This window comes from Callorhinchus milii, unplaced genomic scaffold, assembly GCF_018977255.1.
Source record: "Callorhinchus milii isolate IMCB2004 unplaced genomic scaffold, IMCB_Cmil_1.0 Scaffold2, whole genome shotgun sequence".
Classification (NCBI taxonomy): Eukaryota; Metazoa; Chordata; class Chondrichthyes; order Chimaeriformes; family Callorhinchidae; genus Callorhinchus; species Callorhinchus milii.
The window spans coordinates 17,234,299-17,262,115 of NW_024704743.1; the positions used below are offsets into that span (position 1 = coordinate 17,234,299).

Here is a 27,817-nt window from a genome sequence, read left to right on the forward strand (position 1 = left end):
CTCTATCTCTGCCTCCACCTTCGACTCCAGGACCACTGCTGTCCTGATAGAATGACTGTCAGACATCAAGTCCTGGATGAGAGCTAACTTTCTACAGTTGAACGTCAACACGACCGAGGCTCTCCTGATTGGCTCTCGTCAGCGCCTCCACACCTCAGGCGCTGACAGCATCACCAGCCAAGGATGCACACTCCACCTCACTGAGCCATTCCGGAACCTTAGAGTCTTGTTTGACCCTCAACTATCCTTTCTACCCCACATCCGCACCATGACCTGCTTTGCCTTCCCCACCTCTACAACCTCGCCCGGCTCCACCATTCTCACACCGCAGGCCGCAGAAACCCTCATAAATGCATTCATAACACCGAAGCTTGACTATGCAAACTTCTTGCTTGTCGACCTCCCCAACTCCTCCCTACGTAGGCTGCAGGTTATTCCAGAACTCTGCAGACCATGTCCTCTCCTGCATCAGGTTCCATGACTTTATCACCCCCATTCTTGCCCAACTCTACTGGCTTCCCATCACACAGAGGATACAGTTCAAGATCGTGGTCTTAACCTTCAAAGCCCTCCATGGCCTTGCTCCCCCTACCTCTGCAACCTACTAACCCCCTACTAACCTGCCCGCTCCCTCCGCTCAGTGGGTTCTGGCCTGCTTCACGTTCCCCACCTTGACCAGCCCACCATTGGTCTTCAGCCTTCAGGCACTCTGCCCCCACCCTCGCCACTTTCAAGAGCCATCTCAAGGCCCTCCTCTTTGATTGTGCTTTCGATCTACCTGGTTCCCCCGCATCGCCCTCCACCGTCCCCCACCCTGAGCCCCAGCTCGGGTCCAAAACTCTGACTGTCCAGCGCCTTGGGACGTCCTCCCGGCGTGAAAGGCACTTTACAAATGTAATTTTGTTATTATTGTACCTGCATGAATGACAAAAACTAGTCCCAAAATTTGGCATGCGCCCAAAGCCTTTTCTTTTACACATAATATACAGTATATATTGGGGGTGGGGGGGAGAAGTGAGAGTGATTGGGGTTGGGGGAGAGAAGTGAGAGTGATTAGGGGATGAGGGGGGGATGAAGTGAGAGTGATTGGGTGTGGGGGGATGAAGTGAGTGATTGGGGGGTGGGGGGGGCATGAAGTGAGAGTAATTGGGTGGGTGAGTGGGGGTTGAAGTGAGAGTGATTGGGGGGTGGGGGGGTTGAAGTCAGAGTGATTGGGGGTGGGGGGGAGAAGTGAGAGTGATGGGGGGTGAGGGGGGGAATGAAGTGAGAGTGATTGGGGGGTGGGGGTGGGGGGTGAAGTGAGAGTGATTGGGGGGTGAGGGGGAAGAACTGAGAGTGATTGGGGGTGAGGGGGATGAAGTGAGAGTGATTGGGGGTGGGGGGGATGAAGTGAGAGTGATTGGGGGTGGGGGGATGAAGTGAGAGTGATTGGGGGAGAGGGGGGTGAAGTGAGAGTGATTGGTGGGTGAGGGGGGATGAAGTGAGAGTGATTGGGGGTGGGGAGTGATGAAGTGAGAGTGATTGGGGGTGGGGGGGATGAAGTGAGAGTGATTGGGGTGTGGGGGGGATGAAGTCAGAGTGATTGGGGGGTGAAGGGGATGAAGTGAGAGTGATTGGGGGTGGGGGGGTTGAAGTGAGAGTGATTGGGGGTGAAGGGGGGATGAAGTGAGAGTGATTGGGGGGGGGGGGCATGAAGTGAGAGTGATTGGGGGGTGAGGGGGGATGAAGTGAGAGTGATGGAGGGGTGGGGGGGTCTGAAGTGAGAGTGATTGGGGGGTGGGGGGGTCTGAAGTGAGAGTGATTGGGGGAGGATGAAGTGAGAGTGATTGGGGGGTGAGGGTGGGATAAGTGAGAGTGATTGGGGGGTGAGGGGGATGAAGTGAGAGTGATTGGCGGGTGGGGGGGATGAAGTGAGAGTGATTGGGGGGTGAGGGGGCATGAAGTGAGAGTGATTGGGCGGTGGGGGGGCATGAAGTGAGAGTGATTGGTGGGTGGGGGGGGGATGAAGTGAGAGTGATTGGGGGGGTGAGGGGGGGTTGACGTGAGAGTGATTGGGGGATGAGGGGGATGAAGTGAGAGTGATGGGGGGTGAGGGGGGATGAAGTGAGAGTGATTGGGGGTGAGGGGGTGGATGAAGTGAGAGTGATTGGGGGTGGGGGGTAGAAGTGAGAGTGATTGGGGGTGGGGGAAGAAGTGAGAGTGATTAGGGGATGAGGGGGGATGAAGTGAGAGTGATTGGGGGTGGGGGGGCATGAAGTGAGACTAATTGGGTGGGTGAGTGGGGGTTGAAGTGAGAATGATTGGGGGTGGGGGGGGCATGAAGTGAGAGTGGTTGGGGGGGTGAGGGGGGGTGAAGTCAGAGTGATTGGGGGTGGGGGGGGGGAGAAGTGAGAGTGATTGGGGGTGAGGGGGGATGAAGTGAGAGTGATTGGGGGGGGATGGGGAGGTGAAGTGAGAGTGATTGGGGGGTGGGGGGAAGAAGTGAGAGTGATTGGGGGGTGAGGGGGGGATGAAGTGAGAGTGATGGGGGGGGTGAAGTGAGAGTGATTGGGGGGGTGAGGGGGGGATGAAGTGAGAGTGATTGGGGGGGTGAGGGGGGATGAAGTGAGAGTGATTGGGGGTGAGGGGGGATGAAGTGAGAGTGATGGGGCTATGAAGTGAGAGTGATTGGGGGTGAGGGGGGATGAAGTGAGAGTGATGGGGTGGGGGGGGGATGAAGTGAGAGTGATTGGGGGGTGAGGGGGGATGAAGTAAGAGTGATTTGGGGGTGGGGGGATGACGTGAGAGTGATTGGGGAGGGGATGAATTGAGAGTGATTGGGGGTGAGGGGGGGTGAACAGAGTGATGGTGGGGGATGAAGTGAGAGTGATTGGGGGTGAGGGGGATGAAGTAAGAGTGATTGGGGTGGGGGGGGATGAGTGAGAGTGATTGGGGGGGGATGAATTGAGAGTGATTGTGGGGGTGAGGGAGCGATGAAGTGAGAGTGATTGGGGGGTGAGGGGGGATGAAGTGAGAGTGATTGGGGGGTGGAGGGATGAAGTGAGAGTGATTGGGGGGTGGGGGGGATGAAGTGAGAGTGATTGGAGGATGAAGTGAGAGTGATTGGGGGGGTGGGGATGAAGTGAGAGTGATGGGGTGGGTGAGGGGATGAAGTGAGAGTGATGGGGGGTGAGAGGGGGATGAAGTGAGAGTGATGGGGGGTGAGGGGGGATTGAAGTGAGAGTGATGGGGGTGAGGGGGGATGAAGTGAGAGTGATTGGGGGTGGTGGGGGGTTGAAGTGAGAGTGATTGGGGGGTGAGGGGGGATGAAGTGAGAGTGATGGGTGGGGTGGATGAAGTGAGAGTGATTGGGTGTGGGGGGATGAAGTCAGAGTGATTGGGGGGTAGGGGGGGATGAAGTGAGAGTGATTGGCGGATGAGGTGGGGATGAATTGAGAGTGATTGGGTGGGGGGTGAAGTGAGAGTGATTGGGGGCGGGGGGGATGAAGTGAGAGTGATTGGGGGATGAAGTGAGAGTGATTGGGGGGTGAGGATGAAGTGAGAGTGATTGGGGGGTGAGGATGAAGTGAGAGTGATTGGGGGAGTGAGGGTGAGGATGATGTGAGAGTGATTGGGGGGGTGTGGGGGATGAAGTGAGAGTGATTGGGGTGAGGGGGATGTAGTGAGAGTGATGGGGGTGAGGGGGGATGAAGTGAGAGTGATGGGGGGGTGAGGGATGAAGTGAGAGTGATGGGGGGTGAGGGGGATGAAGTGAGAGTGATGGGGGGTGAGGGGGGGATGTAGTGAGAGTGATGGGGGGTGAGGGGGGATGAAGTGAGAGTGATGGGGGGGGGGATGAAGTGAGAGTGATTGGGGTGAGGGGGGATGTAGTGAGAGTGATGGGGGTGAGGGGGGGATGAAGTGAGAGTGATGGGGGGGGTGGTGAGGGGGATGAAGTGAGAGTGATGGGGGGGTGAGGGGGGATGAAGTGAGAGTGATGGGGGGGTGACGGGGGGATGAAGTGAGAGTGATGGGGGGGTGAGGGGATGAAGTGAGAGTGATGGGGGGGTGAGGGGGGGATGAAGTGAGAGTGATGGGGGGGTGAGGGGGGATGAAGTGAGAGTGATTGGGGGGTGAGGGGGGATGAAGTGAGAGTGATTGGCGGATGAGGGGGGGGTGAAGTGAGAGTGATTGGGGGGGAATGAAGTGAGAGTGATTGGGGGATGAAGTGAGAGTGATTGGGGGGGTGGGGGATGAAGTGAGAGTGATTGGGGGGGGAGGGGATGAAGTGAGAGTGATTGGGGGGGGAGGGGATGAAGTGAGAGTGATTGGGGGGTGAGGGGGGGATGAAGTGAGAGTGATTGGGGGGTGAGGGGTGAGGATGAAGTGAGAGTGATGGGGGGGTGAGGGGATGAAGTGAGAGTGATGGGGGGGAGGGGATGAAGTGAGAGTGATGGGGAGGGGATGAAGTGAGAGTGATGGGGGGGTCCCTCTTGCTCTCGCTGTCTCTCTTGTTTGGCTGATCTTTGGCGCTGGAGGACTGCAGCTCTGATGCCGGACGTTGGGACAGAGCGTCACTGACGCACAATCCCCGACGCTCACGTTCACTCTCTCAGTGTCTCAGGGCATCCGCGGCGCCTCCTCCTCACCAGGTGCTGTGGGCCCGGGCCCGGGCCTGGCACAGAGGGCACTGTACACCCACAGGAGCCGCGCCACTGAGCAGACAGTTGGGAGAAGCCTCACATGAGCCCTGAGGTGGGAGTGAGCGCAGGTCACAACATCCCCCCCCACGACAGCCTCAGCCCCCCCCACCCCAGACCCCAGGCCCCCCCCCACCCCCAGGCCCCCCCCCCCCCCCCCCGCCACCAGCCCCCCCCCCCCGCCCCCCCCCAGCCCAACCCCCCCCCACCCAGCCCCCCTCCCACCGGCCCCCCCTCCCCCCAGGCCCAGCCCCCCCACCCCCCACTGGCCCAGCCCCCCCTCCCAGACCGCCCCCAGCCCCCCCCCCCCCCCCCCCCCCCAGGCCCAGCCTGGAGGGCAGTTATGTTTCAGGCTTAAGATGGTGCAGAATTCAGACTCAGATTTAGAAGCCAAGCCTTTTAACATTGGGGGTGGGGGGCACCCAAAATAAACTGATATAATAACGTTTTAAGACGAGTTTTTTTTTAAGGCAAAGACCGCAAGACGTGTGCTCTGAGCCGTCTGCACAAGTCGTGAATGAAGACACCAGACAGACAGACACACTGTAGTTCCTGTAAATTGACTTCCCAATCTCAGCAGCCTGGTTAGCCTTGACATGTTCGATTATTGCAGAACTCAGACTCAAATTGGAAGTCATTTATTTTAACATCTGTGGGAAAACGACATGCAAATTAAGACTGAACAGAAGGATTTTCCACACGATTGTGTACCATTGTTTTCAGCCCCCTTTAGCTGTAGAGAATGAAGACACCAGATACACGTCGTTCACTAGTTCCTATATATTAGTCGAGTTCTCACTACCTTGACTTAATCTTGGCAGGTCAAAGAACGCACTCCTTTTCTTGAAGTTTCCCATTGACCGCTGGAGTGGCTGATTGACACACAACATGCATATTGTCCCTTGAAAACTAAAGGGCGTGTGTCAAATCTCAGCCTTGCAAAGGCAATCGTGTTGTGTGGTAAGGAATGAGATGCAGAAGCCTTCTCCTTAGACTTTCCTTTTTAATTAGCTTCATATTTTTTCTGTAAATGCCTGCTGGCCTTATACGCTGACCATGTGCTCAAAAAGATTCTGCTATTTTGTATGTTAATTCACAGCGAAACAAAAATTCAGGGAGATTAGTTTCTGTTCCAACAATCTGCCCAGTTCTCTCTGAAACTCTTATGGGTACTGATGTATATTTCATCTTCTTATTTTGCGGCAGAGGTTGATTCTCCTCACCAAGATGTCAATACCAAGCAAAGGTAACACAATTCTCCGTCCACTCGAATTCACTGAAATAATGCCACCTGAGGGACAGGTCCTGCAAGTGCCAATGCCTGGTGGGTACCATTTTTTATATATATATAATATATATGTTATATATATATCAGGGAGTGTCTTACTCAGTTGTGGTTTGTTTATTAGAAGGGCCTGGCGATTGATGGATTTGCTGATGCTGGATATTGTCAGGTGTTGATGGAGCACCACTGCTGCAATCCCCTTCCCATTTATGATTTTATATTTTACTCAAGGGCACATTACTAGAACATAAAATAGATAATCCTTGCATTTGTTATAGCACCCTGTCACATCAAAATGTTTTGTATCAAGAATGTCTCACTTAAAAGTAATAGTTCTCTATCCTACTCACTGTCCAATCCAGAGTTCATTCCAAAATTAAGTAGTCATATATTGGCGCTAAAATAACACTACACTGAACCCCCACCCTCACCCATAAATGTGGACCAATTAAATTGTTTACTATAATAATATGGAAACATTTGGGCTAGATAAAACATCTATTTTTACTAAATACATATCATGCATTAAGGATGCTATATAAATGCAAGTTGTTTTTACAGTTGTTTCCCCAAATTCCATTACTTTCAAATGATTTCCTTCATGGAGAATTGCCTGGGAATTGGATGCCTCCAGTGGATTGGTACCTTGCCTGGTGTGACCTGTACTAACAACCAGAATCACTGGTCTAGACTGAGTGAGCTGATCTCAGGCAGGATGGTAGGAATGCTACAATTAGCCTGCTCTGCGCAATTCGCTGCTGCGTTTTGCCCACAAAATATACATTCAATTCACTTTACAGTATATACTGTGAAGCGCTTTGAGACTCTTGAAGACGTGATAAGGCGCTATATCAAATGCAAGGATTATTATTTATTCAGTGTAGTTGAGCTCTTTGAAACCCTTCTTCTAGCCTAGAGCTTTAAGACCTCTTAGCTATTTTCTAACCCCTTTCTTACACTCAATACCTATGAAATGTTAATTGCCATCGGGAGAGGGTGGGGAGATAAGTTAGTTCTCTCAGAAGTTGAACAGGCTCCAAGGTGACATGCCTAATGATGGAATATCAGAATCAATGTGTAGTTAACATTGGAACCTAGATAATATAACATGGATTTTGTCAAATGCTTTGCCTATATTCTTTGTCTTTTTCACCTAGGCAATCAACATGGGAAAATAAAAATAGTGGCAGCCGTGACAGTTCTCGTCTTCAGTGCGATTATCACTATTACTATTACATTTATTTATTCATCCGAAGAAAAAATATTTTCAAAAGGCGTGGAGGTATGTTATACATTACTTGACAAAAATAACACTGCTCTGAACCACACCCATTAATGAGGATTAATCAAGACTTCGGGCCAAGCAGGAAGGGTAAGGTAGGCTGACTGCTTCGTGCTGAGTTAACCTCAGGCGTCCATTTACGTAATTCTCAGTTATTGATTATTATCAATGAAAAGGAATATTTAATTCAGTATTACAATTAAAGTATAGCGTCTTCAACAATACAGCGTTCTCCCAGGAATGTCAGGCTGGATAATGAGCTCACACCAGGATGGTGATGGCTCAATAATACCATCAGGGGACATTCAAGATCTAAATTCCCACTTACATAGGAAGATGGGATCTTCCTCAACAAAAACAGAAAAACAAACATTTTAAAACTTAAAAGCCTAGAGTGGCAAGAGGTCTTTCAACCCATTTACATTCTGGCCAGTGACAAGAGTGCTACAACTGAGCCAAACTGGTGGTTGAATGTAGTGTCACCAGCCAGCTATTGTTATCCAATAGGAATTATACCACTCTTCACTCCCGCCCGGTCTTCTGCAGTATTGCTGTACAACAGGTGACAACTCAATAGGATGAAACAAATCAGAAATTAGTAAATCACTTTTCTGTGTTAACTGTGGAAGTGCCTGAATTAGGGATACAATTATTTGATCATTTATAGTTCTGATATATTTTTTTCTATGATCACTTGCTAAACATACTTCAATTTTACCAACAAAACAATAATTGCACAAATCATTTATAAACAAGTTTACAAAAATGTACAGCACAGAAATAGGCCGCTTGGTCAAATTAGTCTTGACTATATCCACACGAGTCTTTGCCCATTTCCTACTCCCTCCCATACTCTTCTATTCCGCTCATGTGAAGATCTAGCTTCCTCTTCAACACATCTTTACTGCCTGATTTAACCACCCCTTCAGGCAGCAAGTTCCAAAATCTCACTACCCTTTGTGTGAAGTAGTTGCTCCTAAATTCTCTTTTTGATCCCCTAGTTGCTATCTTATATTTGTGTCCCCTACTTACGGACTCCGCAACTAATGGAAACAGCTTATGTTAACTTTATCGAAACCTTTTATAATTTTAAACACTTCTATTGAGAGTCGCCGTTAATGTACATTCTCTAGTGAAAAAAGGCCAATGTATCCTCGTAAATCTATGCTGTACTCTTTCCATTGCTGCTATATGTTCTTAATTCCAGCATTTTGCAAATGGTTTCAAGAGTATATTTCTATCTTCTTAAGTTTTAGGCACTGAGCACCAAATAATTGTAAAATAGGATCAGACATTTTTATTGAACATCGTGATGAAAGTATGAAGAATGAATAAATAAGCATCTAAGGTATCAAATATTGCATAGTTTTAGCCTGAAACACCAATTTGTCTTAAAATGTATGCAGAATTGTAGAATTTTTTCAATTCACTATTAATTTAGAAATCATTTCTCTGCACTTCTTAAAAGGAACCAGCTTTGAAATGGAAACAAAACGTAAGAATCTTCTCTAGTTGTTAAATTGTAAGACAAAATGGCTCGACAGGCTATGATAGAATTGTGGTCTTGTAGTTGAAATTTGATTACATAGTAATTGATTTCTTCTTTGTAGAATGCGATTGTTGTTGAAGCTTCAAGCACCAGTTCAGCAATATATGTTTACCAGTGGCCAATAGAAAAGAAACATAACACAGGTCTAGTTACTGAAATATCATATTGTTCTGTTAAAGGTAGGACTTTTTTTGCGTGTAACATTTTTAGTCTTTACGCCAGAAATATGGTTCCTTATAAAGTTCTGCTGTAGCCACAACTCAAATGTTTCTGCTTTGTCGGAAAGTTTGTGGAGCATTGGAATGTAAATGTACCAAGCTTGGCAGTGTGTGCTTACAATGGAGTTTTCACAAGTACCAATGCAACACCATCATGGGTATTCTCGGCTACTTTCTTTCTTTCTTTCTTTCTTTCTTTCTTTCTTTCTTTCTTTCTTTCTTTCTTTCTTTCTTTCTTTCTTTCTTTCTTTCTTTCTTTCTTTCTTTCTTTCTTTCTTTCTTTCTTTCTTGCTTTCTTGCTTTCTTGCTTTCTTGCTTGCTTGCTTGCTTGCTTGCTTGCTTGCTTGCTTGCTTGCTTGCTTGCTTGCTTGCTTGCTTGCTTGCTTGCTTGCTTGCTTCCTTCCTTCCTTCCTTCCTTCCGAGCAAGGCTGTGTGAGAGCGGAAATGTGTGGCAGACCGGCGACGACTAAAGACATGTGCAAAAGGGTTTATTGCTATGGGAACAAGATAGCTTGGTGAGGCAAACTCATAGCAAACGCACCATGAGCAGGGCTCCAGGAAAACACCAACGTGCATTCTGATGCCCCCAATGGCATCCAGATCCAACACGGGGACCAAGACCCTCCTACCCTGTGCTGCGCGGAGCCAATGTGAGATTTGCCACCTCAGTCATCGCGGCCATTGCTGACTCTCCGGTGAACATCCAACCAGAGGCCGAGTGACGTCACATCCGCCCTCCACTTTTGAATTTCTCAGCCTGGACTCACTGGGACTATAAGATTGTTCCCTCTCCCCATGATGATCTACGCAAGCGAGCTAACCATGCCTTGCTGCCCCCTGCTCCCCCGTTCGCTCTTAGTCTCAGCATGCACATTTTAGCTGCCGCCATCAACCCAAGCTGCTTCACCAAAATGCTCCCACCCGGCCTCTATCTTCCACTACTCCCGTTCAGTCCTCCTCTCCCACATCCTCCCCGACTCCTATCACTGCTTGTCTCACAGCCCCCTCCCTGTTCCAGCCTGCGAATCCTCCGTTGGGCCCACCGTGGCAGACACCATTGGCTGTCCAACAGCAGCCACTCTGACTGCCCTATTCCCCCCTCTCGCCGCAAGGCCCACTGGTTCCTGACCACAGGGGCCAACCTCTCCTCCTTCGCCCACATTCTCACGCTCCCTGTCAATCCTCCCCTTTGCCCCCCACATTCCACCATCAACTGTCCCCTCCGAATGGGCCTACAAAATGTCCGCTCCCTCTCCAATAAAACATTCAGCATCTGAGACCTCATTATCGATGAAAACATCGACATTCTTGCCCTCACTGAAACCTGGATCACACCAGGCGACACCCTTCCCCTAACAGAGGCCACACCACCCAGCTTCACCTTCCATCATACCCCGCGACCAGTGGTGATATTGTGGCTCTCGTCTTCTGGTCCCCACTCGGCCTATATCCTTACTCCTCTGGAACGTTTCCCTCCTTTGAGCACCTTACCCTTTATTACCCCTCCAACCTTTTCCTCAAAATTTTCCTTATTTATCACTTCCCCCCTCCCCCCAGCCCTCCCCTACCTTCATCACTGACATCTTAGATGAGTGTTTTATTGGAGAGGCACCGAACATTTTGTAGGCCTATCTTCCCTTTCCCTCTGCTCCGAACGCCTTCTCATCCTAGGCTATTTCAACCTTCACTTCACCCCCTCCTGCTCTATCTCTGCTGACTTCTCCCTTATCTCCTCCCTCAACCTCTCCCTTCACATCCACTTGGCCACCCACCTCCGCGGTCACCCCCTCGACCTGGTGATCACTCGGGGCCTCACCATCTCGGACTTCACCATCTTAGACAAAGCCATCTCGAACAATCACTTCATCTCCCTTAACTCCCTTAACTCCTCAATCCCAGTGCCACTCAACTCACCTCCATCTCCGCCCCTGGAAAAAAAATCTCCCCCCCCCCACCCTTCTTCTCCGTTGCCTTTTAGTTATCTGAACTCCTCTCCCTCTGAGCTTCCATCCCACAATGACCTATCCTCCTTGGTCACTTTTCTCCACAGCTCCCTCTCCACCGCTCTTGATTCCCTTGCTCCCCTCACTTCCGGAACCATACCCTACTCACAAAAGTCTCCATGGTACACCAGCCACCTCCGCTCCCTTAAAGCACATGCTGCTGAACGCACCTGGCTTAAATCAAACTTAACAGTCCATCGGCAGATCTTACCGCTCCTCCCTCGCCTCCGCTAAATCATCGTTCTATTCCAAGAAAATCTTGGAGGCCAAGGACAACTCCAGGCTCCTCTTCTCCATCACCAACCTTCTCTGCCCACACTCACACATCTCCCATCCTCACCTCCAATGTCAACTGCAAGGCGATGCTGGACTTCCTTGAATCCAAAGTTGAGGGGATCCGCTCAGCTGCTTCGACCAATCCGTCCCCTCTCCATCTCCCCCTCACACATCGGCCCCTACCCATCCCTCCCTCCACACCTTCGAACCTAATCCTAACCCTAACGCACACTCCTCTCTCACTACCATTATAACCCGCATGAAACCGACCACCTGCTCCCTTGACCCCATCTACCCCTCTCCTTACCTCCCAGCTCCACCTCCTGGCCCCTCACAGACATCATAAGCCTCTTTCTGTCCACTGGTACCATTCCCATCCCTTTAAAAACGGCTGTCATCACTCTTATCCTTAAAAAACCCTCCCTGGACCCATCCCTGCTCTCAAACTAAACCCCCATCTCCAACCTCCCTTTTCTCTCCAACGTCCTGGAACCAGTCGTTGCTTCCCAGATTGGCTCCTTCCTCTCCCACCACTCCCTTCACAAACCCTTCCAATCGGGTTTCCATGTCGCCCACAGCACAGAAACAGCCCCGGTCAAAGTAACAAATGACATTCTATCCATCTCTGACTCTTCGTACTCCTTGACCTCTCTGCTGCCTTCGACACAGTTGACCACTCTATCCTCATCCACCTGCTGTCCTCCCACCTGAACCTTCATGGTCCTATCCTTGAATGATTCAGATTGTACCTCTCACACCGCCTCTACCTCATCTCCACAAACATTTTCTCCTCTAGCCCCCGAACCATCTTATGCGGCGTTCCTCAGGGCTATGTCCTTGGTCCCCTCCTCTTCAATATCTAAATGCTCCCTCTTGGTGACATCATCCGCAGACATGGGGTCAACATCCACATCTATATGTATGTATGACACCCAACTCTATCCCTCTGCCTCCACACTTGACTCCAGGACCACTGCTGTCCTGACAATGTCTGTCAGACATCAAGTCGGATGAGAGCTACCTTTCTTCAGTTGAATGTCAACAAGACCGAGGCTCTCCTGATAGGCTCCTGTCAGCGTCTTCACACCTCTGGCTCTGACAGCATCACCATCCAATGACGCACACTCAACCTTACTAAGCCAGTCCGAACTTTGGTATCTTGATTGACCCTCAACTATCATTTCTACCCCACATCCGTGCCATGACCTGCTCTGCCTTCCCCCACCTCCGCAACATCACCCGGCTCTGCCACTGTCTCATACTGCAGGCCGCCGAAACCCTCATATACACATTCGTAACATCGAGGCTTGACTATGCAAACTCTTTGATTGTCAGCCTCCCCAACTCCTCTCTACATAAGCTGCAGATTATCCAGAACTCTGCAACTCGTATCCTTTCCGTGACCCTATCACCCCATCCTCATCCGACTCCACTGGCTTCCCATCGCTCAGAGGATACAGTTCAAGATACTGGTCCGCACCTTCAATGCCCTCCATTGTCTTGCTCCTCTCTACCTCTGCGACCTCCTAAGCCCCCTACCATCCTGCCCGCTCCCTCCGCTCAGCAGGCCTGCTTCACGTCAAGGCGCTCTATAAATGTAATTTTGTTGTTGTTGTTGTCCCCCGCCTCGATCGCCCTACCATTGGCGGGCAGGCCTTCTACCACTCTGCCCTCACCCTCTGGAACTCCATCCCGCAGTCCCTCCACCTCGCCCCCTCCCTTGTCTCCTTCAAGACCCATCCTCAAGTCCCTTCTCTTCGACCATGCTTTCGATCTCCCTGCTCCCCACCCCCTGCCCTTCACCCTCCCCAATCCCGACCCCCAGCTCGGGTCGGAAACACTGGCTGTCCAGCGCCTTGGGACATCCTCCCGACGTGAAAGTTTCTATACAAATATAATTTTATTGTTGTTGTTGTAGATTGCCTCAGCTGTCAAAAAGGTCACCCGCCAGCACTGCATAATATTGAGTGTAAATTGATCGTACAGTAGCTACATTTTATTTCTCCTTTCTGAATCTACAGGTCTTCCAGTCGTGAAAGTATTTTTTTCTCCTCTTGTTAACTGTATCATTGAAAAAATGGAAAAAATCTTTTCATCGCAATGTTTCATTTCACAAACAAAATTTGTACCTTTACTTGTTGCAATCAGACATGGATTACCTCATTTTGTCCATTAGCTGCTTTACCAAAATTATTTGGTAACTTTTGCCTTGTCTGAGTCCATTCAACACCTGAGAGAGAAAATAAATCAGCAACACCGCACGCACCCATTTACATCTGCTGTTATCACGTAATGAAATTTGTGCTTTATCATGTGCCGATAATTGGATACTCCCTCTTATAGAGAATAGATACCCGATTATTGATGGACCACTTGCTTTCAGAATAAATGGAAGGGGAAGTCCTGAGGCCGGACACCTGGTAAATCGGACAAAACACCGACGCCGATTCCTTTGTATTCTCACCTGTTTTAAGTATGCCGATTAATTTGGACAAAATGCCACACTGTTCGCCTTTGCTTATGGTCATCTTTGTGTCTTGAGCGGCTATGGGATGGAAATGGTAGGAGTCAAATTGCGATTGATTGACCGTGGACTCCAGTTTTCACAAGCAGGTCGGGGCTGTCAATCAGTGAGGGGTTGGAGGAGCGGGGAAGGAACAAAGGAGGGAATGGGAAGGGTCAAATCTCAATTTATTGACAGCCTAGTATTGCTTGTGGTTGGAGAGCGCATCCATTCACAAACGGTTCCAGGCTGTCAATCACCTCAGAGTTGCCACAGATTGTTCCCCTTCTCATTCAATGGGAATGGCAATAGGAGGGAGGAGGTGCCTCCTCTGTTCGGCGGGAAGAACTTTGGTTATTATTGGATGCCGCTTAAGTTGGACAAAAAGTCGTCCCGATGTGTCCGGCTTAAGCGGCTTCCACTGTACTTCCTTTCTTCGTGCTTTCGTCATATTTCACTGTATTGAATTCAACTTGCCACCTAACTGTCTGGAAAAGGCTCCTTCGCCTCTGTTCCTTAAATAGAATCAATCTTTGAATCCTCACAAGATTCAAAAAATATGCAAACATAGGATTTCCCAAATAATGTCTAAATAATTGAACTCTCATATATCTGTTTCAGATACAGTTATTATGTTGTATTTTAGTCATTTTCTTCCTGTTAAGTTGTATTATTCATCAACAACCATCGATTGACTGACATTTGTTTTCCCTTCTGTACCCGCAGGACCTGGTATCACTGCTTACAGGAAAAACCCTAAACAAGCAGCTAAGTCGTTGCTTCCCTGCCTGAATAACACAAAAACAGTAATCCCAAAAGCTGATCATAGCACAACGCGAATCTATTTTGCAGCCACGAATGCAGTACGACTATTGGAGTAAGATTAGAGAGTTACTGGTCTGTACCCTTACATGTCCCAGAAACAACAATGAGATGAAACCCCAAGTAATTGGAATTTGGGGCTACACTTGGATTTATTAATTATAATACGGAATAAAATTGAAAGAATTGGCATCTCCATTGACTTTAATACTCCACTCCCATGTCAGAGAATTTACTCATTTACTGGCACTATTTTCTGGGCTGGGACTCCTCATCTCCTATCAAGATTCCAGCTTTTCAGCTCTTATAAAGATTCAATTTCTCCTGGAGACCGAAAGCAATTGTTTCCATCTGGAACAGCTCTGTACAGCTTTTTTTGGGGTTAGCTGGGTGTTTGACACATGTAGAAACCCATTACAATGCTTAAGAATATCCAAACCAGACTGAGTGTTCTATGCATCCCACTTACACATGGAAATTCCCTGTGTCTGGTTTGGAATGTGCACTCTCTCCCTGGAGCAACACATCCTGCTTATCTAATACTGGAGAGTATTTGGCTCAGGTTGGAAACAACCAAGGGTTGGGGACCCTGGAGTATCTGCTGTGTTTAACCTTTAGCTAAAACATATAGGTTGCTATTGAGAGCACTGCCTGGCAAGCTTCTCGTTGCTTATCCAGCTAGGACCATCTTTCCCGATAAGGCATTGGCTTGCAAGGTTAACAGGAGCTGAGCAAGAGGAATCCCTGTTTCCAGTACCTGGTCTGCCGCTACAACTCCGAATGATGAGCCAGGCTAGCTAGACTGTCTTTGAATGTCCTGGAGTAGAGAAGATTCGTCTGACTCGGGAAACCGATTACTGAGACTGCCACAGAGCATTGACTCAGTTCCAACCATGTTACCTTGAAGCCAGTTCACCTTCAAGAAGACCCCGCTTCCCTTCCCCACTCCCCCGTAGGAGAATAGTCTGCACAACTGGCTGGTTTTATCTTAGTCTCTGTCTATACACATTAGTTTGTTTTCACTTGCGAAAATCTACAGTCACTAAACTTTACAGTGAATACTTTGAAGGGCTTTGAGACATCCTTCTGACGTGAAAGGTGTTATATTAAATGTAAGAATTATTATTATTTGCCAAGGGAATTGAGTGTGTCTTTACTTAATCTTTGAAACAGAAAATAAAGACCCCACCCCACATCTGCTCTCTGGCCAGGAGCGCTTTCCTCCACCTCCACCACATTGCCCGTCTCCGTCTGTACCTCACTCTAAACCCTGCTGAAACCCTCGTCCATGCCCTTGTCACCTCCCACCTCGACTACTCAAACCCCCTCCTTGCTGGTCTCCCCTGCTCCACTATTCACAAAATTCAACTGATTAAAATAACCTGCTGCCCGCATTCTCATCCAAGGTAAACTCCGGACCTCCTTTATCCCAATCCTTGTCAAATTTCATTGGCTCCCTGTCACAGAGTGAATCCATTTCAAGATGCTCATTTGTATTTAAATCCCATTACGCCCTGGAACCCCCCTGCCCTCTGTTCACCTTGCAGTAAGTAGGAGCTCGTTGTTAGTTGATTGGAGAATCACTTTTTCGGGGGTAATAATCCCTTCCAAAAAATAAATGCATAAATAATAATAATTTGGTCACTCAATCCACGACTGTTTGTGGGACACTGTTGTGGGCAATTGGCTGCCTTGTTTCGCCCACAAAATATACAGTCAATTCACTTTACGGTATATTCTGTGAAGCGTTTTGAGACGTCTCAAAGACATGATAAGGTGCTATATCAAAGGCAAGGATTATTTTGCCTGCCTCCGCTTGACTAGCTCCAGCCTCCTCCTTGACCCCAGATCCTCCGCCCCACCATTGGCGGCCATGCTTTCAGCCACTATGCCCTGAAACTGTGGAACTCTTTCCCTCAATCCCTTTGCCTTGCCCCCTCCCCATTTTCAGGTCGCTCTTGAAGGCCTTCTTCAACCGTGCCTTCTGTCACCTTCCCCCTCTCCCTGGTTCTCATCGGGCTCTGACACTATTCGGCACCCCAAACACCATCCAGCGTGAAGGATGCTATATAAATGCAAGTTGCTGTTCTTGTTATTGATATCTGCTGATATTTTTTCTTGTCTCTTCCTGGAATTGTCAGGTACCACGACAAAGCTGCAGCACAGACAATACTTGCAGAAATCCAGCATTTAATCAAATCATTACCATTTAGTTTTGGAAACTTTCATATTCTTTCTGCACAAGAATTAGGAAGTTTCAACTGGATCACAGCAAACTATTTAGATGGCAGATTTATACAGGTAAGGATGTGTTTCAAAGTTATGTTTATTAAAGATTAAAAGTTCCAGGTAAATTACATTATTATTTACAATTACATTACTACTTTTGCTATGCTAGACTACATATTCTTTTACTTCTGGTATCAAATTGAGATTATAAGTATATAAAGCAATCATGTTAGAACATACATTTGACTTGTAGATTTGGCAATGGATGACTGTGATATTGCTGGCAATTTGATGTCAGTCCTGCAGTATAAATAGGAGTTGAGCCAGCAAGAATTTGCTGGCGATCGCTCACAACACCACCTAGATATGAAATGTTACAAAATGTTACAGCCCCAAAATTGGTCATTTGTCTTATCAAGTCCACATTGGTGTTTTTGTATACCAGAGATATCTAGTCTAATCTCTCTCCTGCTCAATTTTCTTTTTCTAGCATCTGTGAATTCCCTTTTTAAAAGGGGACGGAGAGAGAGATTTCAGGAGCAGGACACTGTGGTGCAACAGATATGAATCACATTGAGCTCCCTCTGTGTGGAACAGAGGGAGTCCTTGTGGAGTCCTGTAGCGTATTATTAATAATAATAATTCTTGTATTTGATATAGCACCTGATCATATCTTCGAGACGTCTCAAAGCGCTCCACAGTATATACTGTAAAGTGAATTGACTGTATATTTTGTAGGTGAAATGCATCAGCCAATTATGCACAGCAGGGACCCACAAACAGCTGTGGATTGAGTGACCATAATATTATTGGTTGTTTTTTGAAAGGGATCATTACTCCCAGAAAAGCGATCTGCTAATCGACTAACTGGGTTCCTATTTACTGCTTGGTAAACAGAGGCGTGTGGAGTAAGGAAACTTTGCTAATGTTTCGCCCTGCCCAGGAATCAAACCCAAGTCTCTTGCTTCCTAGGTGAGTGCTCTAACCACTAAGCTAGAAGACTCCACATTGGTTAGAGCACTCACCTCGCCTCCCGAGGTTCAATTCCCAGGAGGGGCGAAACCTGCGGCATTACAGAGAAATCGTCCACAGAATATACAGTGAATTAATTTTACAGTATATCCTGTAAATTGCTTTAAGGCATCTCAATGATGTGATAAGGCACTATATCAAATGCAAGAATTATTATTAAGGCTCTCAGGCCATCTTTTTTAAACTATTGATTGTTTTCCTAAATCAATATCAAAACATTGGAAGCAACACACAAAATGGAGAGAGAGGCTAAATAATATAACTCAAATCCTAATAACCATTAATGATATACAAATTATTGTATTTTGAAGTCACATTATACCATAAAAACAAGCAACAGTCATTACCAGCGTTCATGTACCTGTCAATCAGCATAGTCTCCACCCTGCTCCCCCGGAGCAACAGTTGCCACAAATCTATCGTGGATTTTTTGATTACTCTAATCCATTAAGGCTGGTGTTTATTAAAAATCGAGAGGAAAACAAATGTTCTTAATAATAATAATAATAATAATAATAATAATCCTTGCATTTGACATAGCGCTTTTCACGTCGGGAGGACGTCCCAAAGCGCTTCACAGAACACACTGTAAAGTGAATTGACTGTATATTTGTGGGCGAACGCGGCAGCCAATTGCGCACAGCAATGTCCCACAAACAGTCGTAGATTGAAAATGACCAATTTATTATTGTTTTGGGTTTTGGAGGGATTATTATTAGGCGTATGGAGTAAGGAAACTTGCCCACGGTTTCGCCCTGCCTGGAATTGAACTCAGGTCTCTCGCTTGCAAAGCGAGTGCTCTAACTACTGAGCTACAGGACTCCACAAACATGCCTTTAGAGTTAAAATTAGAATTTTTGCATTTCACTCATGAATGCAGAAAATATCTTCTTATATTTTTATATTTACGTTAGAACTTTTGATTATGTCTTTCTTGTTTTTTCCCATATCTTTTGGCAGCAGCAAGGAAATAATCATCCACGTGTCCCTTTCATATTCCAACGTACGTTAGGTGCCCTACACTTGGGAGGAGTTTCTGCACATATAGCCTTTACTCCCAAGAGGAATGTGAAAAAATTTGGTACTCCAGCTACAGTTAAGCTGTATGGGAAGAATTATAAGATCTACGCTTATAGTTTTCATTGCTATGGAAGGTATGAAGCTGAGAGGAGATACTTGGTGAATCTTTATCAGGTAATTTCATAACTCTAGATGCAGGTACATAAGTCCTTTAAAATGGCAGTGCAAGTGGGAAGGGCTATAGAAAAAGTTAATGGTATTCTGGGTTCTATACATACAGAGAATACAAAAGTAAACCAATTGTGCTGAGTTTGTACAAATCATTGGTTAGGCTGCAGATAGAGTATCACGTTCAGTTTTGGGCTCATTCCTCATTTTAGGAAGATGTTAAGACCTTGGAGGGTATGCAGAACAGATTTACAAGAATGATTCCAAGGACGAGGGCTTAGTTACTAGTAGAGATTGCAGAAGTTGGGTCAATTTTCATTGGAGCAGAGAAACTTGAGGACCTGATAGAGGTGTACAAAATTATGAAGGGTTTTGACAGGCTAAATAGGGAGAAGCTATTTCCACTAGCAGAGAAGTCAGTGACTAGTGGCCATAGTTATAAGATAATCCCAAGAGAGTGAAAGGAGTACTTAAGATTTTTTTTTACTCAGAGTTGGGATGTGGAGTGCTCTGCCAAGTAAGGTAGTAGAGGCAGAGCCCATTGTGGGTTTCAAGAGGGAAGTAGACAGGTTTGTGAAGGATAGAAGCTTGAAGGAATATGGGGATAAGGCAGGGCAGTGGATTTGAATGAACACTGCTCTGATAGAGAATGTTTAGGGAATCAGAAATTACATTGTCAGTTTCGTAAGCATCAAAGTTGTGATCTTAATAGGTTCTGTGCTGGAATTTTCCAATATATGAAAATTGATGTACACAGTAGGGAGAAAAGTACTTATTCCAATATATACAGATAACAAGGGGATACCGTACACTGTTCACTGCTGTACTGACATTTTTGCTGATGGCTTATATTGGGATTTATTCACTGCAAGTAGCAATAATGCCTAAATTCAGCCCATTTTCTGATTGTGGGACTCAAATATTTTATACTTTTTGGTTCATATGCTCTAGTTATACACATATGCTAATTTTGCAGCAATTGAAGTAAGTTTTGCTTCTATTGCTTATGCAAGTTTTACCCAATCTTGTCTTTTTTCAACTTAGGCTTCAGAAGCCAAGACCACTTATGAAAGTCCTTGTTGGCCCTCTGGATACAATAAGACAGTTTCTATGGATGATCTATTTGGAAGTTTATGCACTGCATCGAAAAGGCCAGCAAATTACAAGCCTGATGATGAGATAACATTCAAGGGAACTGGAAATCCTGCTAAGTGCCAGGAGTTAGTTTATTTATTGTTTGATTTTGAAGCCTGCGCTGGTAAATCCTACTGCTCGTTCGATGGAATCTATATGCCAAAAATCCGCGGCAAATTTATGGTAAATTGCAAATGCAAATATTTGAAAATCTGAATTTGTTCTATCTGCTTGTTAGGTAATGAGTCAAATTATGTATTTTTTCATCCAAACAATCTAGGCGTTTTCCGGATTCTATCACATCTCAAGAGCTTTGAGGTTGCCGACTTCATTTTCAGTGACTAGCTTCAGTGAGACACTTTTGTCTTTTTGTACAAAAGGCTGGGCCGAGGTAAGTGACAAATTGCTCTTGTTATCCTAAAATGTTATTAAGATGTGGAAAGCATTCCAAGATAGTATCTTACATATTTAGTCAGTGTTATTGCTACATAGAGAATGCGTTTGGTAAAATAAAGCAAAGCAATGTGAATTCAATTGTAACTAAGAATTTTTTTAAAGGCAACAGTTTCTATCAAACAACCAGATGAAATATTACACATCTCTGAATGTTTTTGCTAAAACTGTGGGGTCAAAATTCAGTTGCACCGCATAACAAACATGATATAAGATTAATAACAAAATTGGGGAATAGAAAAAAACAATGTACATAATTGTACGTATGAATTGTCTGTGAGTTATTTGGATGATTTATTTGGGAATACAGCTCTGTAGTTAGGCAGGAAATAGGCTTGTGTTGGGCCATTACTTTAAAAATAGGAAATTGTGTCATTTTGACAGATTACCTGGATGCAATATCGATACAACTCATTGGAACAGCATAGAATATTTTTGTGTTTCAATTGTAAAGCAATGGACTGTAACTAAGATTTTGTTAAACAACAAAATCTTATCAATACGACTCTTTGGAACAGTGTCAACTGCAGCTTGTGTTGGTGGTGGTGTGGCGTTGGGAGGCCAAGCATTGATTGCTCATCCCTGTTTGTCCTGTCCTTGTGGCCTGATAGGCCTTTTCACAGGGCATCAAGAATCATCTAGGTAGTGTGGGATTGGATTCATACACAGGCCAGATTTTACTATAATCTCCCTGTAGGAGGGCATGGATTGCGTCTGGAAAATAAAACTTGTTTTGTGTAAGGGATTCCGGTAGCAGAGTGATGGGGTAATCAAACCTGGATGTGATAAAAGTGTGTATGGGTAGAACTATCCAAGGGGGAAACAGAGAGTGTGAGTTAACTCAGGTCAAAACAGTGTGAGGTAGCGTTAAACAAGGCATACAGGGTGTTGGACTGTATTGGGCTTCTAAACACTTTTTAAGCTAGGTGTCAGCTTGGCTCTGCTGATAACACTTGGTTCTGAGTTAGAAAGTTGTGGGGTCAAGCCCCACATCGGAACTTTGAACTCACATAGTCTAGGCTGACAGTCCAGTGTAGTGTTGGGGTGCATTGCATTATTGAGGTGCTATCCTTTGGAGGAAATGTTAAACCGAGGTCCCATCTGCCCGTTCAGGTTGAGTTGAAAGATCCCATGGTATTATTTGAAAAGAGCAGAAAGTTTTTTCCAGTGTACTAGATAACAATTCCCCAGATAAAATTAATCATTCATTTCATGGCTTTTGTGAGACACTGTCATGCGTAAATTGGCTGCACGTTCACCTACAAATACATAGTAACATGGTATGATGCACTTTGAGAAGTCTTGACACCATGAAAAGGTACTGTAAAATGCAGGGACTGCCCAAGCTATAATAAAGGCAGTACAGAGAGGAGCAATGAAGGGGACCTTTCGTGTTACTGGAGTGAGCTCTGAGCATCGATTAGACAAAAAGTACTTAAAAGGAGATGTCTTGGAAAGGACCTTAAAGAGGTATTCAAGATTTAATAATTAAAAAAACTTGCATTTGATATAACGCCTCATCCCATCATTGAGCTATCTCAAAGCACTTCACAAAATATATTGTAAAATGGGTTGACTATATTTTGTGGGCGTTTTAAATGGGATTAAAGTAAACCCAGAATAATAATTTTGAGTGCAGAACCAAGAGGACAGATTTTTAGGGCTGCAAAAGGCAATTACAGGACAGATACCAGGAAGTACTTGTTTATCCACTGGGTGATTAACAACTGGAACAGATTACCAGGAAGAGTGGTTGAGGCCAGGAACATGATGCTGTGGTGGGAAGGTGGTAGAGTGGGTATTCTGGAAGGATAAAATCAAATGGGACGAATGGCCTTCTTCATCTGAACCTCTTGTGATCTTGTGATGAACGTATCTACAACTTGTAGTTATGATATTTTTTCTCAAAACATTTTACATATTGAGATTAATTAGAAATGAACTAATCTTGTTATGGCGGCAAACATTGTAGCTACTTTGTGTTGATAATATCCTCAAGCAATAATGATATAAATATAACTACTATATAAGACGCACTAAAGAGCTATTACCTGTCTTACAGCTGAAATTTATATTACCAGATGATAAAGATTGTGATATCAGACAATACTGTTTTGACGGATTCCTAATGCATACACTGCTAATACATGGGTACAAGTTTTCACCAATTCGCTGGAAAAAAATAAGTTTTATGGAAACTGTAAGTTTAGTTATTTTAAAAATAGCACAATTCAACTTTGTTTCTGCTTATGCAAACACAATGCTGCAGTGTTCTTCTTGTTGCAGGTGAACGGAATCCATGTAAAATGGTCACTTGGTTACATGCTAAGTATCACCAATACGATTCCACAAGAGATTGAAGAGATCAGAAGTAAAATATCTACAACTACATTTCAAATAGTTTTATCTGTGTTTGTAGGAACAGGGATAATTAGCATATTGGTCATTTGCAAGCTAATGTTGTAATTAAACCAGAATAATGTGGAGTCCTGTAGCTCAGTGATTAGAGCACTCGCCTTGCAAGCGAGACACCTGGGCTCAATTCCCGACAGCGTGAAACCTTGGGCAAGTGTCCTTACTCCACACGCCTAATGATAATCCCTCCAAAAAACAATAACAATAATAAATTGGTCATTTTCAATCCATGTTTGTGGGACACCTCTGTGCGCAATTGGCTGCCGCGTTTCACCCACAAATATACAGTCAATTCACTTTACAGCATATTCTGTGAAGCGCTTTGAGACTTCTAGAAGACATGAAAAGCGCTATATCAAATGCAAGGATTATTATTATATTAATGCAATTTCCCATTACAATTTTCTTAAACCCAAGATTGATGGAGGAACTCTAGCTGATGTTTGTTTTAACCATCTCTTTGGCTTGTCATTTGATCTAAAGCAATCTATGATTTGAAGAATAGTTTGAGAAGCTACCAGACAGTTGTATTCTTCAGTCAAGTGTTGGGTTCCAATGGAGATGAGTCCATGAGTAGTACATGAGCAGTCAACTCATGTTCTCATTAGGAAGTTTATCTTTCACTGAGGATGCCTAGCAACGGTACTCAGATTTCATCCTTACGACGGAACAGGAGGTAATAAGATTGGAGGGTGAGCGTGGGAAAGAGTGGAAGCTTTGGCCGAGACACAGATTGTTATAGCCACCATATGGTCTGCTATACATGAGCCTTTGAAGATTAAATCAGTCAGTGGTGCTGTAGCAGAGAGGTGCACAAAGAAAATGTGAAGCACTTGAGTAACTCAGAACCAAACAGAATAAATAGAAATAAAAATGGAATAATTTTGCCTCACAATATATACCATATAGCAACAATGTTAACTGTGACTGTCATTTTGTAAAGACAGTCCAGCATTAATGTCCCATATTTTCAGTGTATTTAATGGAATCCTTGCCTTTCTATAAATAATAATAATATAATCCTTGTATTTGATATAGCGCTTTTCACATCGGGAGGACGTCCCAAAGCGCTTCACAGAACACACTGTAAAGTGAATTGACTATATTTGTGGGCGAACGCTGCAGCCAATTGCGCACAGCAATGTCCCTCAAACAGTCGTAGATTGAAAGTGACCAATTTATTATTGTTTTTGGTTTTGGAGGGATTATTATTAGGTGTGTGGAGTAAGGAAACTTGCCCAAGGTTTCGCCCTCTGCCTGGAATTGAACTCAGGTCTCTCACTTGTAAAGCGAGTGCTCTAACCTCTGAGCTACAGGACTTCTAGAATGCATCTGGAATCTTTGCTTTACCGAGTAAACTATTTCCCCATTTTGTATTCATGGGATTGAAATAATTCCACAAACCACAGTAGTGGAGCTTGGGTGATTTATAATTATCGTCTGAACTCTCCTCCGAAACAGCTCAGAAATCACTCCAGGGGACCTGTTCATTTTTACATATTGTATTCAATATCAATACACAATTCAATACTCAGTTCTATTCAATATCTTTATTGCTAAAAGCTGTTTGTTTCATGTTGCTGTTATATGTCAGTTTTCTCACTGTATGAACAATAATAACCATTACATTAAAATCAGTTTCAGAGACTATACAGTTATTACCAGGAAATCCTATGTTCCGTCCACGTGATGTAATTTAACCTGTATTAAAATACTGTATCTTCAAATTTTTCTATTTCTATGTTTTCCATTTTCAATTTTCAGGTAAATAGTGAAAGGAATCTAATAGGTAAATAAACAACACAGCATAGGACAGTATTCTATACTGTAGTGAAACTCTGGTACTGATTTAGGAGGTTTGCCCTTGTTACTAAAACAATAATTTTAAAAACATTGCTGACAGAGGATGCTACAAATATACCAGGAGCAGCGCAGGAGGTTTACTGGTAATCTACAGGCATTAGGAGTGCCTTATAATACAGCGAATTGGCTAAGACGTATATTGCAAGGCTAGCAGCTTTGTGCACACATGTGCAGGTGAGCAGGAAATGATTTTGATGGCGATCCTGGTGACCAAGACAACGGACATTTTTAGTCAAAATGCATAAGAAGGTCAGTAGTCAGAACGTGGAGGTGTAACCAACAACCGCACTTCATTAAAGCAATCTCATCTCTGAGTCAGAAGCTTGTGGGCTCAAGCCCCTCGTCAAAACTTTGAACTCATATGTTTAGGCTATATACTGCTAGAAAGTGCTGCATTGTTGAAGGTGCTGATGAGATGTGAAACTGAGATCCTATCTGCCTGGATATATTAAGTATATTAAGTGACACTATTCGAGAAGAGAAGGGAGTTTCTCCCTAGTCTCCAGGCCATCATTCCCCCAGATAAAAGGCAAATTACTGCAGATGCTGGAAATCTGAAATAAAAACAAGTTGCTGGAAACACCCAGCAGGTCAGGTAACATCTATACAGAGGTATGTGGGTTAACATTTCAGGTTGATGACCTTTCATCAGAATTGGGGGATCTTGGAAGGAAGCAGTTTATAAGGACAAACAGAAGGGGCGGGGAAAGAAAGACAAAGGTGCTGCCAATGCCCCAGATAAAACTGGTCATTCACTTCATTGATGTTTGCCGGCATTCACAAATTGGCTTTCACATATCAGTCATGAATTTTTAATGTCCATAAAATCCCTACATTATATGATATTTTTTCGATGTATTAGTTCTATCTTAAGCAGAATGGAGAAAGGGAAGGAAATGGGGTTAAAAGTGCCCAGTCCAACTGGCAGAACAGGCTTGATGGTCTGAATATATACCTCATTTTTACAATTGAAGAAAAGCAGTTGTGATCGTTCAAGCAAACGCCTTTTAACCAAAAATATTCTGAACCAAGAATTACAATTTGATACTAAAATGTACCTTACTTTCCCACTGTATGTCCAGCTAAGATCACCCTACCTCTTTATGCTTTGGCTTACAAGGCTGTAACAGTAGCATAATGAGAAGAATCCTGGCCCCCAGAGAATGGTCTGCCCTCTGAGGCTTATAGATGAGAATGGCGGCTGGGCATTCATCAGCAGCACCCTGGCTCAGGAACCAGATTATCACGACACCACAGAGTTGACTCAAATCCAACATTTTGTTGCCAAACTTGCCACCTTGGAGCCAGTTGAGCTTGAAGGAAACCCCATCCACACCCCACCCCCGAGGATAATCACCAGTTGGTCATTTGGATGCCGACAAGCACAGGTTTGAGCCCTCACAAGGTGAATGGTAGGTACCAGGAATTCTGTGCAAGTTGCCTGGTGTCAACGCCACTCAGCATAAAATGCACAAGACCGTTGCTATCATCGTCTTCCGGCCCACAGCTCAGATTCCCATTAAGCGATGGTTCCACCAGTTGGAGGAGCAGATCTTGAGCAGCAGCTGCTTCGCTCTATGTACACCTATCAAAGTGGATTCCAAGACCTGTGTATATAAAGCATTCCAGAATGGAGCCTCAACTGGGTGGCAGATGGGGGAGGAGGAAAGAAGGTGACAAAAGACCATTATACAGGTTTCAATATGGATTTTTAAAGTGGAGGGATGGAGCCAGGCATAAGTATTTAGAAAGAGTTCGAGGCAGCAGGAGCAAAGTGACATGAAATGGGCGAAGGATATGGAGCAGGCCGTGTGGAGTCCTGTAGCTCAGTGATTAGAGCACTCGCCTCGCAAGCGAGAGACCTGAGTTCTATTCCCGGCAGGGCAAAATGTTGGACAAGTTGCCTTGCTCCACACGCTTGTTTACCTAGCAGTACGTAGGAACCCTGTTGTTGGTTGATTGGTGGATCACTTTCCACGACTAAATCACTGAATCTATGACTGTTTGTGGGACACTGCTGTGTGCAATTGGCTGCCACATTTCGTCCACAAATATACAGTCAATTCAATTTACAGTATATTCTGTGGCATTGAAATGGGGTATGAGCAGAAACTAGGGGAAAGCCAAAGCAGCCTGGCAAGGACTGGGGTAATGGTGATGCAGAGCTTGGAACAGGTGATAAGGGCGAAGGAGTTTCGAATCGGTTGGGCTTTGTGAATGGGGAAGCTGAGAGGTCTGGTGAGGAGGGGATTGGATAAATCAAGGTGGGAGGTGACAAGAGTGGATGAGGGATTTGATAGTGTTGGGTGTGAAGCATGGTCAGAGATGGGTGATGTGTTGGAAGTGGAGGAAAGTGGTCCTGGTCAGGGATTAGATGAGGGGTAGGAAGGACAACTATGAATTGAAACACACTCCAAGTTGCGCACAGGTTCGGTGAGCCCGACGGGATAGGCCAGGGAGGTTAAGGAGATCAGAGCCACAAATGAGAGGACATTGATGGGAGGCAAAGAGGATGGCTTCAGTCTTGTTTATGTTTAGCTGCAGAAAGTTCATGCTCATTCAGGTCTCGATGTCTCACAAGCAGGCAGACATGTATCATTGGTGAACCAGCAGCTAGGAGAAAAGTTATAACATGCGGTAGTTGACTCCATTGTCTGCAGATATTATCAAAAGGGAGCATGCAAATGAGAAAAAAAAGGGGCTGAGAATAAAGCCTTGGAGTACACCACAGGTGACCGCGCAAGAGTGGGCCTTAGATCATTTCCTTATAATATGGGAGAGATATAAACTTAACCCTGTAAGATGTTTGCAAACTTCTATCTAGCTTGATATCTCAGCTATAGAGAAAAAAGCAGTCGGTTCTATAATTCTCATACGCACTACATT

General features: G+C 45.3%; 1 protein-coding gene across 4 annotated transcripts; it reads left to right on the forward strand.

Annotated features, from left to right (window-relative positions):
- Nucleotides 1–4,538: 4,538 nt before the first annotated feature.
- LOC103181555 (ectonucleoside triphosphate diphosphohydrolase 3) lies at nucleotides 4,539–23,169 on the forward strand. 4 transcript variants are annotated; one of them, XM_042331682.1, is made up of 11 exons: nucleotides 4,539–4,734; nucleotides 5,886–6,003; nucleotides 7,122–7,246; nucleotides 8,857–8,974; nucleotides 14,522–14,672; nucleotides 16,759–16,918; nucleotides 18,839–19,072; nucleotides 20,111–20,383; nucleotides 20,481–20,591; nucleotides 22,716–22,853; nucleotides 22,940–23,169. In XM_042331682.1, the coding sequence occupies exons 1-11, from the start codon at nucleotides 4,723–4,725 to the stop codon at nucleotides 23,117–23,119; spliced, it is 1,620 nt and encodes a 539-aa protein (XP_042187616.1). In that variant the 5' UTR covers nucleotides 4,539–4,722; the 3' UTR covers nucleotides 23,120–23,169. The 4 variants fall into 4 exon arrangements, with proteins under 4 accessions (XP_042187616.1, XP_042187617.1, XP_042187618.1 ...); XM_042331683.1 differs by having other exon boundaries at nucleotides 18,842–19,072; XM_042331684.1 differs by having other exon boundaries at nucleotides 8,857–8,938.
- Nucleotides 23,170–27,817: the final 4,648 nt, after the last annotated feature.